This window comes from Phalacrocorax aristotelis, chromosome 17, assembly GCF_949628215.1.
Source record: "Phalacrocorax aristotelis chromosome 17, bGulAri2.1, whole genome shotgun sequence".
In the NCBI taxonomy this organism is placed as follows: Eukaryota; Metazoa; Chordata; class Aves; order Suliformes; family Phalacrocoracidae; genus Phalacrocorax; species Phalacrocorax aristotelis.
Genome location: NC_134292.1, coordinates 10,526,327 through 10,544,727, shown reverse-complemented (window position 1 = coordinate 10,544,727; position 18,401 = coordinate 10,526,327). Strand labels below are relative to the sequence as shown.

Here is an 18,401-nt window from a genome sequence, read left to right as displayed (position 1 = left end):
GGGACATGGTTTAGGAGGCCTGGGGGTGTTGGGGTGGCAGTTGGACTTGATGATCCTAGAGGTCTTTTCCAACCTTAATGGTTCTGTGATTCTATGAAACCAAAAGATTTCCATGGTCCTTGTTTCTTACAAGGACCGCTGCATTTTGTGCCTCAGTTGACCAGACTGTACACTGAGCAGGATTTGGCAAAGTTTTCAGCATTGACTCATTCACAGCCATTGTCTCTTGCAGCCCGAAGGGGCCGCGCTGTCCCCATCCCCAGCGATGAGAGGCAGCACGGGGGGGGGGGCCGGCACTGCAGCCCCCTCCCAGCCAGCGGGACCTGCCGTGGGGTGCAGCGCTGCCCCCTCGGCATCTCCGGCCTGAACCTCCACGTCCCCATTTCACACGTGTGACACCGCTCTGTCCCTCAGGCCCGCCTCAGGGGCCGGTTCTCCACAGCCCAGGGAGCGCCGCTGCCCGCGGGCGCTGCCCAACCTCGCTCTGGGTGCACAGCAGGACGGTGAGCCACTCTCCCGCCTGAGGCACTTTCCATTCCCGCCGCCACACGAACACGATTTTCCCCCATTTCTCCTCAAAAGGGCAGCCCCGCCCCCTCCGGCCCTTCAGCCGGGGCCCCGCCCCGCGCCGGCCCCACCCAGCTCTAGCACCGCCCCCTCGCTCACCTGGCCAATCAGACCGCGAGGAAGGTGGAGCTAAAAGGGGCGGGGCGAGCCAGCCATTTTGTTTATGGCGTGGCGGACGCGGAAGGTGTCCTTGGCGACGGCGCGGTGGTTGCTACGGACGGCGGCTCTCGCGATGCTTCCCGGCGGCGCCAAGATGGCGGAGGCGGTGGCGGAGCTGCTGGAGCGGGCGGTGCGGCGCGAGGTGCCGCTGGAGGAGCTGCGGGCCCTGCGGCTCGCCGTGCAGGCCGTGCCGCCCGAGGCCCTCCGCGCCCGCCTCAGCGACGACCACCTGGGAGCGCTCTTCGCCCTCCTCAGCGTCAATGACCGGTGAGCGGCGGCCCGGCCCCGCGGGCCTGACCCGGCCCCACCGCCTCCTTTCTCCCTTTTTCCCCGGAGCGGGGTGGCTCCTGCTACTACCCCGTGTCACGGTTTTAGCATGGCTCCTTCCCTCCCCTCCTTCGGCTGAGGATCTCGGAGCACCCGGCCGCGTTCCCTTCCTGAAAGGCTTGGTTTTCTCTCGGTCCCACCCAGGGAGCAGGTGTCTGTGTGTGTTTCCATCCTGGAGAGGCTCCTGCAGGCCCTAGACCCGGTTTATGTAATCCAGAACCTCAGAGAAGAGCTTCAGAAGGGGCTTTTCCACCCCGACGACTCCGTGAAAATCCTCACCATATCTCAGGTACAGGGTTTTCTCCAGGAGGAGGGACCAGAGCTCTTGCCTTGAGCCAGGCTGGGTTAGTCCTAATCTTAGTGCTGTTTCATGTCCTAATTTGTGACAAAAGCGCTGCATTGCCGGACTTGTGCTCCTACATGCTCACACAATGTTGGATAAATACTGTGCAGTATGTTGGTATATAACGTGTTGTGATGTGTCTGTTAAACATAACGTATAAAGCTGTGTCTTGACAGAAGTAACTTGTAAATGAATCTTCTGTCACGTGTTCTGGATAAAGCTTTCTAAGCCAGCATTGACAGCAGGTGCCATAAAAATTGAATGCAGCAACATTTTGATGTTTAGGATACTTTGCACAATATTGCGGGAACACTGAAGAGGAATATGCTGTACTATAGGTTTCAGGTCCAGCCCCCAGCTAAAAACATGGCCAGCTTGCAGCAGGCTGCTCAGGGTATTGTCCAGCTGAATTTTGAGTAGCTCCAAAAACAGTGATTCTGTAGCTGTTCCAGTACTTGAATGTCCTTATAATGGAAAGTTTGTTTTAATGTTACTTTCTGTAACTAGTTAATTATGTCTTTAGGTTGGGAGGATTGTTGAAAACTCAGATGCTGTTACAGAAATTCTCAACAATCCTGAGCTATTACGGCAAATAATAAATTGCATTGGTGGAGAGAAAATAGCAGTGGCTAAACAGGTAAGCATTGCTTTCTTTTTCTTCCTCTACAAGCCGATGTAGATACTGCACACAACACTTTTTCTACTGTGTCTGAGATGACAGCCTCTGCTCTTCTTTGGAAAAAAAAAAAAGCTTACGTTGCATGAAAGATGTTGTATGCATGAAGGTGCCTTAAGCCCAGAAATTACTTAAATGTGACGGAAAATTTACCGAGAACGGTTATCTTCCAGTAGGTATTGATGCCAAAGTGAACTCATAGATACGAATTAGATGCCAGAGGCTGGGGTTACAGTGACCATAACTAGCTCTTGTTGATGAAAAGTGAATCACAATTAAAATTTTCAATGTATAACTTGGTTTAATATGTTAGTAAAGAACATTGAAACGAAGTCTGGTTGTCTTGGATTTTCTTCTCTTTGTGGTTTTGTTTGTTTTTAATAATAATCACCTCCTGTTTCTGCTTCAGGCCATCAAATCTCTCTCAAGAATAGCACAGACGCAAGATGGCTTAGAGGCTTTATTTGTGAGCAGTTTGTTGAGTGACTTGAAAAATGTCATGGCAACAAGTGATGTTGTGCGATACAGAGTATATGAGGTAGGGATGCAATCAACGTTAGCATTTGAATAACATGATACCGCACTTCTCTTGGCCTGTAGTTCTGAATTACAGTCTGGATTTTATGGCTTGTTTTTAAATTGGTGTTCATGACTGCTTTACATGCTTTTTTGATGTCTACATTTTGTCAGGGCTAGAAAGGAGTAGGGAGAGTACAGCAGTGTTGGCCCTCAGATGATGTCATAACTTCTCTTTTCTCAGTTTATGGTACAAAAGTATCAAGTACTGTTTACCTCATTTATTTTCTAATATGTGGTCATTGGAAGGGCTATGCAGTTACTAAAGATACAATAAAATGTTTGCTTCTCTGAAAGTAAAAGCAAAATAACTGCTGTAGTGTCTTGATCTTTGGATGTGACGTACTCTTGAAACTTCTGGAGGGGGGGAGAGACAGAGAGGGGAATGCCAAGTGTGTCAGTGTATGTATGTCAAAGGGAAAATAATATAGTTTAGCCATTCTAGAGCTTAATGGGGATAGCAGTGATGATCCTCTGAAGGTGGCTGTGAATAGAAATCAAATGCATGTGCTCTAAACTTGGAAGTCCTTATGAACTTCTTTCAGGCAAACACTTAGGTTAATTATGAAAATGTAATGAAATTCTGTGTTTAATACATACAGGGTTAGTCAGCATAATAAGGGAGATTTGGCCATTACTGTGACATGTTATTATTGTAATGTTTTTATAAACCATCCTTTTTTCCCCCCCCCGTGCTTTATTTAGCTAATCATTGAGATTTCTTCGGTGTCAGCAGACTCACTAAATTACTGTGCAAACAGTGGATTAATATCAGAGCTAATTGGAGAGCTGACTGGAGATGATGTCCTGGTCAGGTACGCTGGTAGTGGGATTGCCAGTGACATTTCCCCTGTTGTTAAAACTCTGATGTTCTGTCTTAAAATAACACTCTTTAAACATGTTTGTGTGTGTTCCTCATGAAACACTTCTAAGGAAAACACTTTATCTGCCTCTTCTTAGACAGCCTTGAGTGTATAATACTGAATACTTAGATTTGAGAACAAATGTGGAGTTTCCCCAGTAGGCTCTGATAATTGTAACGCTGGGCTGCAGTATAAATGCTTTAGAATTCTTTCCAACTATACACCCGGGGTAAGATAGCTGAGTGAGCTTGGAGGAGTGTTGGACAGTTGGGGTAGTTTGGGTTTTGTTTGGATTTTGTCTTAAGGGTAGAAAACCTGTTTTTTTCTTAATCACTGAGTACTTCAAAAACCCATCTGAAATAGGCCAAAATAACTGTTTGTCTGTTTCAGAGCGACGTGTATAGAGATGGTGACCTCGCTGGCCCATACGCCACACGGGCGCCAGTATCTTGCTCAACAAGGAATTATCGATAAAATTTCGAACATCATTGTTGGTGCAGAGTCTGATCCTTTCTCAGGCTTCTATTTACCAGGTTACATCCTGCATTTGTTTCCAGTGTTTACTGCTTGTTTTTATTAATGAGTTAAATTGAGAGGACTGTTAAGCCTCTGTTTTGAAAACTCATGTCAATTTTTGAATATTAGAACGTGTATGTTGGATGTGTACAAAAAAATGATGGACAGTCTAACACTGGAATAATATTACTAATTAACAGTGGTAGTACAGGTAAGATCTGGAGAGACTGTACTAGGTGTTTGAGGTTTGTGTTGTTGTAGGCTTTTTTAAAAATGAATTGAAGATGACCACTATTGTGAATTAAGTAACTTCCAAAATACTGGCTTATTCCTTGGTTCTGTCCTTATTCTGTTGCCTTTCACAAACAGTATTCAGACTTAACCCTAGTTTAGCGGTGAAACAGTCTTACATTATGTATGTTTAATTTTGACATTGCTAAAGTTATTGTTCCTCCACTCTGAATGCTTTTTTTCTTAATCTCAGGATTTGTTAAATTTTTTGGAAATCTGACTGTGGTAGACAGTCCACAGCAGATCTGTGAACAATACCCTGTCTTCATGGAAAAAGTCTTCGAAATGGCAGAAAGTCATGATCCGACCATGGTTGGAGTGGCTGTGGACACGCTAGGAATCCTGGGATCCAATATGGAAGGCAAACAGGTTTTGCAGAAAACTAGTTAGTATCTTTTTTTTTCTGTAATAAAACTTTCTCAGTGTGTCATAATAAACAAGAGTGAATGGGTTGGATGTAATAGAGAAAGGAATTGAAAAATGTATTTATCTAATAATCAAGGGTGTCTGAATAGCTGTGCTATAGCATTAAGGTGGTTTTTCTTAACTGTCTTGCCAGGCACGGCAGTGTGAAATGCCTGGCAGCTGGAATTCCGGTGTCGCAGGTGTGATTCAAACTATTCTTTTCTAGCGAGCTGCATCCTGTGAATCGTCAGTAGTTGTGTTATTTTAGATTCCCTTGTTTCTGCTGATGTCATGGCCTTCTTACCAGGATTAGAAAAGCATGAACTGTCATGTAATGATGCTTTCTGTAAAGACTGCATTGTTTCTCGTTATATAGAGCTGTTCAGAGGATTCAAAGTAGGTGCTAGGCTTCTTGCTGCTAGCCCAAACTTTGAGGTTTTTAAGTGGAAAATCTGTATGAGCAGATAGCTATTGGAGCATTGTAGAATGGGATTAAAGATTTCTATTACAAGTGTACTACGGTCCACGCTTCCCAAGATAACTGTTACCTGTGCCATGTAACTTTTTGGAAATGTTTGGATAGTCTGGAGAACCAGCAAAAGCTTTGGATTTGTCTGTCTTAGATCCATATGAAGCAAAGAGACTCTTATACTGCTTTTATTATAGTGAGCCAAGAAGTTGCCTTTCTCACGTTTAATGTACAACACTTTCCTAGTTACTGTAGTATAACGTGACTGATGGGTAACTCTGTACTCCTGTAGAGGTCTAGCTGAATTAATTAAACCCACTTTGTTTTTATTTTTAAAGGGAGTAGATTTCAAAATCTGTTAAGCAGGATAGGGCACCAGGCAAAGAATGCCCCTGCGGAGTTACGACTTCGATGCTTGGATGCGATTTCATGTCTCCTTTACTTGCCTGTAAGTTTATGGTGTAGTTTGTTGTTGTCTTTTCATCTGCAAGAATGAAATTGTTGTGCATCTGACTAATGGTGTGAAGACCTTTTGCAGCATCTAGTTTAGGTAGAAGTGGTAGCTTTCTAGTATTCTGAGTCATTAACTTTTCTGTTTTGAAACTCCCCGATTTATTTGTTTGCTTTAAGTTTGAGTTTGTTTTGTAAGAAGCCAGGTGTCCTGAAATCTGTTTATAAAACATGAAGCCAAGGCATCATTCGCAAGGGAATAAGTAAACAGTTTGATCTCCTTGTGCTTTAAAGACGTAGTGGCAAACTGCTCTAATCCCTGTGTGTGTTCATTAGATCCGGTGATCTGGTTTTAATAGTGTAGCTCTAAATGAGTGAGTAAGCCATTTTCGTTTGTCTGGCAGGACTGTGCTCCAGCGCAGCACTTGTCTCATATCAAAATCAATTTATGTAAATCTGTCCTCAAGCTAAAGGAAATATAGAGGCAATTCTTTCATTCATGAAAATAAGTTGAAAATTTAAACTATTTCAGTCTAATCTGCTGGTGGTTTGTTTTAAATAACTTCCTTAACTATTGAACATATACTTAAAACTTGAAAGCTGTTCATAATCATCATCAAGATCTCTCATTTCTGTACGTTTCTCTGATGCATGTAGCCAGAGCAGCAGACGGAAGACCTTTTAAGAATGACTGAATCATGGTTCACATCCTTGTCTAGCCAGCCGTTGGAGCTCTTCAGAAGCATCAGTACTCAGCCGTTCCCTGATCTCCACTGTGGGGCTTTACGGGTATTTACGGTAAGTGCTCTTTGTTTTTAGAGATCAAGCAGTGAATTGTAGTACCATTCAGTCACAAACAAAATGGTCTGAAATAAGGCCTTTTTCATTGTGCCCCACGTGCATTCCCCATTTGAGTGATGCAGCAGACATGTCATGTCTGTAATGCTTTTCTTATAAATTGGGAGAGTAAAAAAAAGGCACAGGTATGCTCTAGGGTGCTGCTTTGATTTCAGAGGCGCTGCTGGATAATTCACTTAACTTGAAAGATAACCACTGAGCTGTACTTGTTTTCCAGTGTTAAGCCCTGCTGCTTGATTTGAGTGGTGGTTGTGTAACTCCTGTGTAGAATGAATACCCCATTTCTTTTTTTTGTTCCTTGGCTGTTTGCGTAACAGCCTACTGTGTAACTGGTTTTGGGGCTTTTTAAAATAAGGTGTTTCCCCCTACCCTCTCTTCTGTTTTCATGTTTAGGCTATTGCAAATCAACCGTGGGCCCAGAAGATGATGCTTGCCAGTCCAGGGTTTGTGGAGTACATTGTAGACAGATCTGTGGAGCCTGACAAAGCTTCGAAGGATGCCAAATATGAACTGGTTAAGGCCCTCGTAAACTCTAAAACAATCGCGGAGATCTTTGGAAATCAGTATTACTTGAGGCTTAGGGCTTACTTGCGTGAAGGCCCTTATTATGTCAAGGCAGTTTCTACTACAGCTGTGGAAGGAGCAGAATAATGTCATTGATGTCTTGGTTCCCCTTCTTGCAAGCCATGTTACTGAAAGAGGTGTTAAGATATAAGGTGTAAAGGCTCCCACACTGGAGTCTCTTTACGTTGTCTCTTTAAAGGATTGTGAAGCACCTCAACTCTATTTGAAATGAGTCACGAGAGCAAATCAAAACCTATAGGGCACAGCATAATTTCCTGTAGAATGTCATGGCAGAAGTTCTCTGTGTACTGTCGTGAGACAAGCAGCCAAGGTAAGCGCTCTGTCCACTGCTGACTGTGTGTTATTTTGCAGAAACTCCCGGTGTTCAGTCAAACTGTTCTTGGTTTGGAGCTCCTATTGTGCTTTCTCAGTAGATCACAGTTCAATTAAAAAAACAAATGCCAAACACAATGAGGCTTGTAACCTCAGACGCTGCCATAGTTTGTTTCTTTTTTTTTTTAATTTTTTAAAAAATACCTGCCGAAGTTGGCACTTGCATGAAACATACTCTTTTAGCCAGTCATATTCTGTCAGAAACGCTGTTGGTAAGGTCACGCTACTAACGTTCTGTCCACATGAGGGAGTGCGAACTGGGCTCCCTTCTCTTTTCACCTTGCTGGATGTAAGCCTTGCTTGAATAAATAATCCTAAATATTGTTTACATCTTATGCTGAGGATAAAACAAAGCTTTTAGCCCTCTTGAAAACTAACAAGTGCAAGCTCTAGTGTATAAAACCAAATTGGGAGCTTTGTCTTCCTTGCGACTTTGTATGGCAGCTCAGTTCACTTGCTCAGGAGGAGCATGACCTATAGCACTACAAGTCTACTTCAGAACCAAATCTTGAATTGTTTACACTATTTAACAGAGCTAAAATTTTTTAAGTGTTATTTTAAAAAACCTATGACTTTAGTTGCCAGAGTTAAAAGGGGTAAGGAGGTAAAGCTTTCATGTTATGGGGCACAAACTGAGTTAGTAATCTGGAAATGCAGTACCTTTCGAAGCGATGTCTCCTCCCGTGAAGACGATCAGCTAGCCGCGGATGAGATGCGAGACCAGCTGGACGCTCTAGCGATGTGTGATGTGTCTTTGTCCATAAAACAGAGGCCGCAATGTACTTTATATAAAAGCTTTATATTATTTTTGTTGAGGACATAAGAAACAAATCTGAGGAATAGCTGGGAGGAGCATAATAAAACATGAAGTTACTACTTTTGGGCTTATTTTCATAGCATGCCAAGTCAGGTGTACCTGTATGGAAAGTACTCGCCCGGTGGCCTTGCTCTGCCAAGTGAAGCAGGATGATCTTGTCACGCAGTAACTATTTTCTCACTTGTAGTAGCTTCGAGCTGTGGCAGAGGCGATGGTATTGCCTGCCAGAAATTGCTGGCAAGGAGTCGAAGTGGACTCGGAGGAGCAGGGCAGTTGAGGAACATCCCTTCATGTTTAATAGGCTATCTGAATGCAGGTGATGTGCCTTGTTGCTTATGATCTAGTATGTACAAAAGTTGTCATCCAGCACTGTACTACAGCTGCCGCTTTCATCTTAGATGCGTATAATAAACATCTGCTCGAGAGAAACGCAGTGCACAGTCTCATTTGTGAACAGAGAGAGCACAGAAGCTTCCCGAATCCTTCATCTGGAAAAAAACATGAAAGCTCTAAAAAGGAAATGAAAAGGAGTATGGAAGTCCTTAGTTTGCGCTTGTATTGGACATTTCAGCTTTGTTATTTTAGGTGGCTCTGAGCCGTATGCTAAAGTCTCAGTAAAAGAAATCGATATATAAACCTTTTCTGCAATTCATGAGTCTGTTCCATGTGTGTTTTCAGCTATTACTTTTGAAGGCTACTCTGTGCGCGAAGTCGTTAGCATCTGCTTTGCCTGGTGCATCTGCCAAATACAGTATTTTAGAACACACAGAGATGTCAAACAAGTGGATTTTTTATATGTGCACATATGCTTTATTTTGTTGAGCTTTGAGCTCAACATTCCAATTAGGGAATAAGCGTCTGATCAATTATTATTCACATGTGGTTCCCTACCCATCCCCTATACTGCCCTGTGGTTTACAGATTGCTGGTGTATCTTCTGTACAATGGAAAAACTTAAGTGTGTTGTCCCTGTCCTTCCCCCTGTGTAAAGTAACAGGTGGAGAAAATTGAGGAAAAAACAGAAATGGAGTGATGGAGAACGAGAAATTGATGAATTTAGCTTAAATAAGAAAAACCAACAAAAAACCCCCAAACCAAAGCTCATCATTTGACCCTGGCTAACAAGCAGCCTAACTTGGTACTTAAGAATTATGGATCCTTCAGCGCACAGTCACGGTGGGAGGAGCAGGTGGGACCTCTACCGCGGGTCTGTCGCAGCAGCAGCACAAATCTGTCGGGCTAGTCTGACTGCTGAAAGAGCTGGTACGGAGAGTTAGTCTGGGGGATGCAGGCGTGGGAGGGGTTGTCCTCTGTGGCCAGTTCCTAATTTGGGGAGGTCTTGCATGTAGAGCAAGGCTGGTGTTACCAGGACGCCGGTGAACTTGTTCTGGCTTTGCTGCTGATGCTCTTCTCCAGTGTAACGTTCTGGCGTTGAGCTGCTCGCGTCAGTGTTTCTCTGACACCACGGCTGACAGAAATATAAGATTCTTTAAAGGTAATTTAGATTTCTTGCCTAGAATCTCCCTGGGCTATTTACCTAAGCAATTTCCGCGATGGTTCAATGTCCGTTCCCACTCTAAGCTGTTCCGTAGTCTCACTGGCGCTGTAAAAGCGACTGCTCAGGAGTAGCTTCCTTTTGTGGACTGAAAGATTCCCCTTCGTTACAAAACACTGTGGAAGTAGGTGATGCCTCACTGAGATGAAGAAAATGCAGGAGTCTATTTAGCATAAGGTAGAGGAATTCAGAAGTCTGGAAAACACTGGATACAACCTTTCTTGGAATACTCCTTTTTACTTGTATGTGGGCACTTGTAGGTACTTAAGGTAGCTGGAGTACGTCCACTTCTCTTGCTGCTGTAACAGTAGCACTGAGAATTCATTTGCTGTTGAAGGGAAGAGAGCTAACTTTGAGAGGAGATCGTTATTACTGAATGTTAACAGGATAAGCTGGAAAAAACAATTCAGACCTGCTTTGCGAAAGTTAATCGGAGAAATGAAGAACCTCATTTTTAATTCTATCCAAGTTAAACTGTTTGAACTTATCAATATAGGTGAAAACCTTGCAGGACACCAGACCATAGTAAGTTTCCAGTAATGAGCAGTCTTTCCCATTGCTTGTTTCCTTCCAATCTTTAAATAATTCATCCTCTTTCATGTTAGAAGAGGTGAAAATGAATTTATAGCAGCATCGATTATAGCTGATGTGCTTCTCCCCAGAAAATCGAGAGCTGTGAATGGGAGCAATGCCAGCTCTTTTAGCACAGATTCCGACAAAGATATCGGGGGGCACCGAGACCGGCACCTCCTTGGCGGCCACGTACACCTTGCGAGCAACGTCCTGGGACATGACAAAAGCGCTCCCGTCGCAGTAATCTGGGTAAAACTCTTCTGAGTATTGATGGATGGGAACAAAGGCGGGGCTTTCGGGGTCCCTGTTGGGTGTGCCTTGATGAATGACCCTCCCAATGTAGATGTCTTCTAGTTGTGTTAAGCTAAGCAAGTATCCAGCCAGACTTGGAATACCGACAAACACGTCTTCATCTGTTCTAAGAATATACCTTGCATGGGGACAGAAAGTCACTGTCCACTCCACGATCATCAACACCTTCTGTGTCTGCGTCTCGGGAGAATCAATGAAACTGCCTTCAATAATGTCTCTGTGCTTTTGAGACTCTTCATTGATCTCCAGCTGGGTGGTTAACGAGGCCGGCTTTCCTAAAGCAAACAGGGTAAGGACAGCATAACCTCTGGTGTCTGTCACGTTGCCCCACGTCTGCCTGATCACGTTGCGCCTTGTCCTGTTTTCTGGGCTACTGCAGACAAGAACAAGCAAAAATATCTCTTGATCGGAGCATGTTGCTGCACTGCTGACAGTGTAAGAGAGATTGGCCTTTAGGGGGTCCACAGCTAGCTTCCTGGCCCTCTCCCTGATTTCGAGAGTCTTTGCATCAGTGTAAGAAAGAGGTAATGACCGCAGGAAGTATTCTTCCAGTAAATCTGCTCCAAAAAGCAGCACGTGGAAAAGCAAGACGTTAAAGAGGATGAAGCACCACTGGTGAGTCCGGAGCCTGCAGAGTGTCAGCTGGGGAAGAAAAGAGGTGGACGCTGAATTCTCTTGCTACTAGAACAGAAAGGCTTTCCTTCATTTTATAATATATTCATGCAAAACAATCACAGCTTTTAGACTGTGGTCTTTTTATTATTAGTGTGAGGCTTTTTTCCTCCTAGAAACTTAAGCAGTCTTTGTGGCATGGTGAGATCCCAAGCTGAGAAGGACATCACCGTGCTGTAGTTCAGAAGGCTTCTTTCTGTGCATCCATGCATGGAAATGCTGAGGAATAACTCACTATTCATATTTTCTGACTGTGTTTTAACCTGTTGCTGAAGGCCTGAGATGCCACTGAGGACCTGTAACATTAATATGTGTCCTCAAAGGAGAGCCTTTAGTACTTGGCCTGACAGCACCATACAAAAGCTGGCAGGGTAAGAAGCCGAAGGGAAAGCTGTCACCCCCACTGTCCAGAGGGAACAGCCTCACACTAGCCTCTGTGCTGCAGCTGAGCAAGGAGCCAAAGCACTTACCTGCATGGCGGTGGGAGGTCTCCCTGCAGCAGGGTCTGTGTTCGCAGCGGAGGCAATTTCTCCCTGGCAGAGGCTTACAGGACAGCGTCTGTATCTGGGTCTGCAGGATACAGTTACTGCCCAGTACCTGGAGACTACGGCTTCCACCTCACCTGCCTGCGGGGAGGAAAGGTGATCCCAGGGGATGATCATGTTGCAGTTGCATAAAACACAAAGCAAGCAAAACTCTAGCTTTTCCCCTTATTAATTTCTGACACAGGTGGTTGGGTCTCTGAGAAATAAAGAAGTGAAGCGACTGCTAGGGCTTGCTTGCTGGAAGGGGTCCCCTGGTACTCTTGTGAAGCTGTGCTAGGTCTGCCAGTTTGTTTTTTTTTACAGCTGTGCCATTTTGGTGTCGGTTCCCCCATGCAGGGCAGTTGACCTCTGCATCTCCTTTGCATCTCCTTTGCATCTCCTGAGACGGAGCTTTGGTGCGTGCACTTGTGGGTTTGCCTTGTGTGGGATCCCCATGGGCGCAGAGGACACCCGAGGGCTCTCGTCACTGCTGGGCTGGGCTGTCTCTAGCACAAGGGGAGTGGGCTGGGCAGGGAGAGGGGTAGGAAGCAGCTTTCTCTGTGCTGGGGTTGCAGCTGCAGGAGCTGTGCCCCTGCTCCAGGCAAGGCACCTTGCTTGGCTCTCTTGACGTCCCAAGAGCTGAGGAAGTGCAGGGCATCGTTTAATACCACGCGTGTTTTCAATGGGCCCCTGGGAGCAAGGCATGAAGAAAGGGCTGTGTGTGGGGAGCTGATAGTGCTGAGCCAGAGGGCCCATGGCCAGGAGGTTGGGGATGTTTTGGTGTGTCCCCCCAGATCTTGCCCCTCCAGCATCCATTTACTGAGGCAGGGATGTGAACCCTCACGAGCTGTGTTGGATGGTCCTTGGCTTTCTGCCCGCACAACATCATGCTGTGGTTTTAAATGACTATATGGTTTATGCTTTTGTGGTGGTTGCACGTCCTGGTGAAGAGCTGTGGTGATCCAGCCCTGGACAGGCTCCTGCCTTCGGCGGGGACCTCGGCTGCACCAGAGCCTCCGTGTGTTAATGTTGGCACAGCCGCGGGCTGCGCTGGAGCTGACTGGCCTGGGGAGCCGCAGGGGACTGGAAGTGCTGGAGGGGGAAGTGCCAAAGACACCACAAACAGGATGGAGGTATCAGCAGGGGTGAGAGTTGGGTTTGGCAGCAGGTCTGCAAGCCGTGGGGCCTGTGGAGCACTGCAGGGGAAGAGGGGCTTGTGGGTCCCCAGCAGCCCCCAGGAGAGGGGCTTGTGGGTCCCCAGCAGCCCCCAGGAGAGGGTTGGAGGGGGGGTGGATGGCAGTAATGATGCTGTGTGATGGGCAAATCGTGGCGGGAGGTGTCAGCCTTCATCAGCACAGGCATGGGAACTCCAGCCTCCGTGTGAGAGCAGAGAGATTGTGATATTTTTTATTATTTTATTTTGAAAACCTTTTCCTATGGGTAAGGGTGCATTTCTGTTCCTGCATCCTTGGGCGAAAGGGTGCAAGGAAGACGCAGCGTTGCTGTGGTTTGCCTTAGCCACGTGCCTTGCGAGGGGTCAGGGTGTGGTGCTCTGACTGTTGCAGTCCTCCCTGAAGCATCCTTTGGGGATCCTGCATCAGCCAAATGTCCCAGGGAGATGGAGAAGAGCTTTGATTTCTGGCTTGGGGTGACCCAGGGTTAATCCCCCAGGTCTGGCTGGCTGCCTCAGCTCTCCCAGTCCCTGCCCTTGGGTCTGGGGCAGTGTGGGGAGACAGTTCCCATGGGTTCTGGGAAATCTGCATTGCTGTAGGAAACGGCTGGAATTACTGAAGAAACCAGATTCCCAGAATGTGGTCACAGCTTGGAAGTGCATCGTGCCTGCCTGAAAGACAGCCCAAGCACACAGAGCATGTGTGTCCCAACACAGACCTCGGCTTTAGGCTCACCAAAACCGGGAAAAACTCCTTTCACGGAGCTTGTGTGTCAGCTGGGACACAGCTTCGTCTGGACCAGCCTCACAATCATTGTAATCCTTGCAGAAGTTGTGCTTTGAAGCTTGGCGAGCTGTCAGCACGGGAAGTGTCAGTTAAATGTGTTCTCTGAAAGAAAAGCTAATAAGGAAATATTTTTTTATGTATAATACTACATCACTATAGCCCCAGATACCCATTCTGGGGGAAAAAGAAAATTCCTCCTTTGAAGATGCTTTGTCTCCAGCTAAACCATTTAATAGGCAAATAAATACTAGCATTTGAAACCACTTCCATTAAAAATATTGGCTTTCCCAATTGTGCGTTTTTAGAATAATAATAAAACCCACATGTGTATCATCCCTGTTGCAATTACACACAGCGTGGTGCTTGCAGTACTTCTGAAGTCATTTCTTTAGCACTGCTTTGTGGTGGCAGCAGGAACTTCAAACAGTCGCTGATACCGCATGTGTAAGATTAGCGCTATCCAACCACAGCCGGGGCGCGGGCAGCTCTTGGACGTGTGGTTTTGTTTATCTGAAGAGCCTGGCTGAGTCCCACTGGGAGAAAGCTGAGGAACAGAAACAAAAAGACTGCTGAAGGGTAAAATAACCAATCTGGAGCGCCACAAACCCCCTCGGCTCCAGGGAGTTTGCCTAGAGGTGATCCCCCCATCACCTTTAGAACCCAGGCTTTGGGCAAACGTAACACGCAGCAGCTTGTGTATGACCTTATCTCACTTTTCAGATGGGCAAAGTCAAATGCGTTCAGGGAAACCTCACTCCCAGTGAGAGCCAAGAGTTTCCAGGAGAGGAGTGAATGCAGGGCCCCAGAGTGGCTGAAGTCGGGTCAGTCTGGGGAAGGGGGTGCTGTTCCTACCGCTTCACTTAAACCCTGAAAAATCCTCTGGGTGTAAATTAGGGAAACAACCGGGAAAGCAGGTTTTCCTGAGCCACAGGGCTATAATTTGCTTTATGAAAGATGTTTTGCTTAAATTTTATGTCCAAGTGAACTTTATGGGAGCAGGGATGTACCAATAACGCTGTAAACAACTTGACCTACCATATGAACAGTGAGTGTTTAGACAGAAGGATGTTTGGAGTTTGGGTTTGACTTTTTGGAGAGGACAGGGCCCTGAACTCCTGTGGTACCCAAAGATAAGGGCAGAGATGCCCAGAGGGTGGTGGGAGATGCTGTTGAGCCGGACGAGCCTGGGGCCGGCACTGCGGGGTGGGCAGCCATGGTGCAGTGTGCCGCAGGGGAGCAGCCGTACCCGCAGCTTCTTAAAATGTCTCTTAAAGTCTCCTGGCTTCCCTCCCAACGCTGTGAACATTTGGAAAGGGGGAGCAGAGCCCGGCTTGCTTCAGTTCTGCTCGGCTCTGCTTCATGAAAATGCGAAGGCTTTGGATGACGCACTGTTCTCAGGCGATGGCGCAGGCGAGGGCGGGCGGATGGGGTTTGTTGGGGAAAAATGGTGAAAATTGGTTTTTCCAATGTACATTTGCTCCAATATAACAGCCTGAGCTCTGCCTGCCCCAGGTGTCCATGTGGTTGCTCCGTGCCACATGCCATCCTTCCCTGCAGGGGGGAGACCCCTCTCCATCCCCACCACAGTCCCCCCGTTCCCAGGCTTTTCCCAAAAGCCGGGTTGATTCCCACAGGCAGGCTTTCAAATCTCTCAGCTGCTCCTGCCCCAGTGATGTGCCAGATCCTGTCTGTGTAGCCACAGGCTACCTGTAGCCCACCCGTAGGCAGGTGGTTTTTCTCACTCAATGGTCTCTTTCCACGAGGCACTCCCCATGCCCTCACGCAGCCACTTGTCTTATTTTAAAGGTCAGAGATGGCCCCTGCCACAAGGCATCCTCCGGCAGCCCCGCCAGTCCCCAGCCGGGATGCTCCTGGGAGCACAAAGCACCGTCCCTCTGTTTCAGACCCTGCCCAAAGGGTCCCCTCTATTTACAACCTGCCTTTTGCAGTGTTTCACCAGCGCACGAAGACCCGACAGCATGAGAGGCTGGGAAGGGACTTGTCTGGTTTTTAATAGCAGCATCAGTTGCAATAAATAAAGGGAGACAATTGTTGTGGTCTTAGTCACCTAATAGCAATGCTTTTGCTTAAAGATATGATTCAGCTCTTGCAGACACTTCACCTTAAGTTCTCCACGAGGCTTGGGAGATGATGGCAGAGGTTTTATAAGTTACACAGTGTGCATTTCATTTGGGTTTTAATATTTAACATCCCTTCAGGTGTTAAACATAAGTAGAAAACAAAAACAAGCTAACAAACCAGAGCACTGACGCAGTTCACAAATAGATTAGCTGCTCCTGGAACACAAATGAGGGTGCCTTTTCTTCCCATTTAATGGTTCGGTTGACTAGGTTAAAAACACGTTTTTATAGCCAAGTTCCTAGCATTCATTTTTTCTTTGCATACATCAGTCTTGGAGTTACAGAGCTCTATCTTTTTGTATGGGTATGTTTGATTATTGCTTCTTGAGTTTAATGACAGCTTTGACAACTAAGTACCGCTATATTCCGTGATAAAGACAGCTGAAACCCTCTGAGCGTTCTGTAAGTGCTGCATTCAGCCTCAGAAATACCAAGCTAAATATAAGCTGAATGGAGAGAGCACGAGCTTGTGAAAAATGTCGAGTCGCGAGGCCACGGGTCTCCGGGCCTTGGGCTGAGCTGGTTCTTGAGAGGTGGTCTCCCTGCCAAGGCGTCGACAGAAAAGTTGCCTGTTTTGCAGTGGACCAGAAGTTTTCCCCTCGTTATTCATTTTCACAGTGTGCTGTGCAGGTTACTTTGCCTTGCCCTTTCATTCCCTGAAGTTAGACGGAGGCTGCATTTGTGCCTGGCAAATCTAGATTTCATGCAAAATTCATTTGTCACGCACAACATCCGAACCATTTGAGTCTTGTACCAAGCTCCGCTTTGATTGAATTCAGTCCATGCTTTGACAATATTTGCAACTGGGAGCAGATCAGGTGTTGCTGTGCCTGACTCCACAGCCGCTCTGTAGCTGCAGCGACACTGGGCAGCAACCTGGGGCATTCCTTCTGGGGAGGTCCTTGCCCTAGGCTTGATGGGGGTGCATGTGTGTGTGTGATGTACCCCAAAATACAAAGCTTTCCTAAGGTTGTGGAGGGGAACAGGAGCTGAGTGCAGGTCCCAGGGCGCTCGCGCAATGCCCCAGCCCATCTTCTCCAGGTCCCATGGCGCTGGATGGATCCAGCTGCGCTCCAGCCGTATGGACCTGGGGGTGCCCCAGGGATGGGGGGGGGCTGCAGTCCCCCAGCCGTGGCCAAGGCTCCTGCCGGCGAGGCCATTCCCCATTGCCCTCCTGGCAGGGAGTTATGGGGGACCTCGAGCAGGGCAAAGATACCCTCTGACCCGAATATTCATTTGGTGCTGGAGCACCACAGTGTGCTGGACTTGGGTAACGTGTTCCTCAGAAGATGACTTTCTCTCTCTCTCTCGCCTCTGACTCATCCCACCGTTACCTCCCACAGATTTATTTATTGCTCTCCCAGGCACAGAAACAGCAAAGTTGAGTCTCTGCCGCCCTATGCCAGGCCCCTCCTACGGGCAGCTGGGGGCAGCCGTGCCTTCCCCCACGCACAGCCCTTGAGGGGTCACAGACTGGGGGTTTGCCTCTCCCGGGAGCCCTGCGCAAGCTCCCCCACGCCGCTCCCTGAGCCTGGCTCTGCTATGGCGAGCTCCTGTGCGTGCATGTACAGCAGGTGGCCGTGCAAATGGCACTCGGCATCCCTGGGAGTGCCCGTTCCCCAGGGCTGCGCGCTCCCTGCCCGGGCGGGGGGCAGCCCTGGGGGCCACGAGCTCTCGCCCGCTCCGGGGTGTGGAGGGGGATGCTGGGATGCTGAAGGGGCTCCCCAGCAGAGCCGTGGGGGCTGAGGGAGCTGAGAGGAGGAGGCACGGTGTTGCAGTAGGTACATGAAATCCTGGTTAATTTTACTTTTTGTTTATAAGACAACTGTTGGGAAACAAGGAGTTGTAGCATCGCTGGCATTTTGGTGAGCGCTGCAGCTGAAGGCAGGGAGGACTGTCTCAGTCAGGCCCACGCCTCCAAGATGCCAAATGGTGCCTTTGCTGAGAGCACTGCCCTGCCTGCCTTTCCCCCTTGGCTTTGGGAAGCACAGGGCAGGTATTCACAGCACCCTACCTGACCCCCACAGCTTCTTCTGGCACTGAAAGGCCAAGTGACTGCAATATAGAACTGATTAAAGATGATGTTAAATCACATCAGCTGGGAAGACACAGTCTTTGTGACATGGTAGTGCTGGCTGGGACCTAAAAGGCCTAAAAGATTTTCCAGAGAGAGGTGAATTTTACTGCTGTTGATCTTGGAAGGGCATGGACAGAGGGGAAGGGCAGCACCTCTGGTCGGTGGCCAGATGGGTAGGTGGAAACACCTGTGAAGAGAGTCCCCAAAATTACCGAAAGGCAGGAGAAAATGCTTTGGGGAGGAGGGAGAGCACTCAGCCTGCCTTGCTTTTTGTGAAGAAAAGGAAGAGGTGTTTTGTGTTGCAATATGTTTTCA

At 47.3% G+C, this 18,401-nt stretch overlaps 2 protein-coding genes across 2 annotated transcripts; one reads left to right on the top strand and one right to left on the bottom strand.

Moving 5' to 3' along the window:
* Positions 1 to 731: 731 nt before the first annotated feature.
* On the top strand, positions 732 to 8,331 carry PSMD5 (proteasome 26S subunit, non-ATPase 5). The gene is made up of 10 exons (XM_075111819.1): positions 732 to 993; positions 1,198 to 1,342; positions 1,920 to 2,033; positions 2,482 to 2,610; positions 3,354 to 3,463; positions 3,902 to 4,044; positions 4,512 to 4,703; positions 5,531 to 5,640; positions 6,300 to 6,440; positions 6,894 to 8,331. Exons 1-10 carry the CDS (start codon positions 800 to 802, stop codon positions 7,149 to 7,151), a joined length of 1,536 nt encoding a protein of 511 aa, XP_074967920.1. The 5' UTR covers positions 732 to 799; the 3' UTR covers positions 7,152 to 8,331.
* Positions 8,332 to 10,255: 1,924 nt separating this feature from the next.
* Positions 10,256 to 12,061, bottom strand: B3GALT9 (beta-1,3-galactosyltransferase 9). The gene is given in 3 exon segments (XM_075112227.1): positions 10,256 to 11,356; positions 11,857 to 12,018; positions 12,020 to 12,061. Coding segments are annotated over 3 exon segments (1,305 nt in total).
* Between the last annotated feature and the right edge of the window lie 6,340 nt (positions 12,062 to 18,401).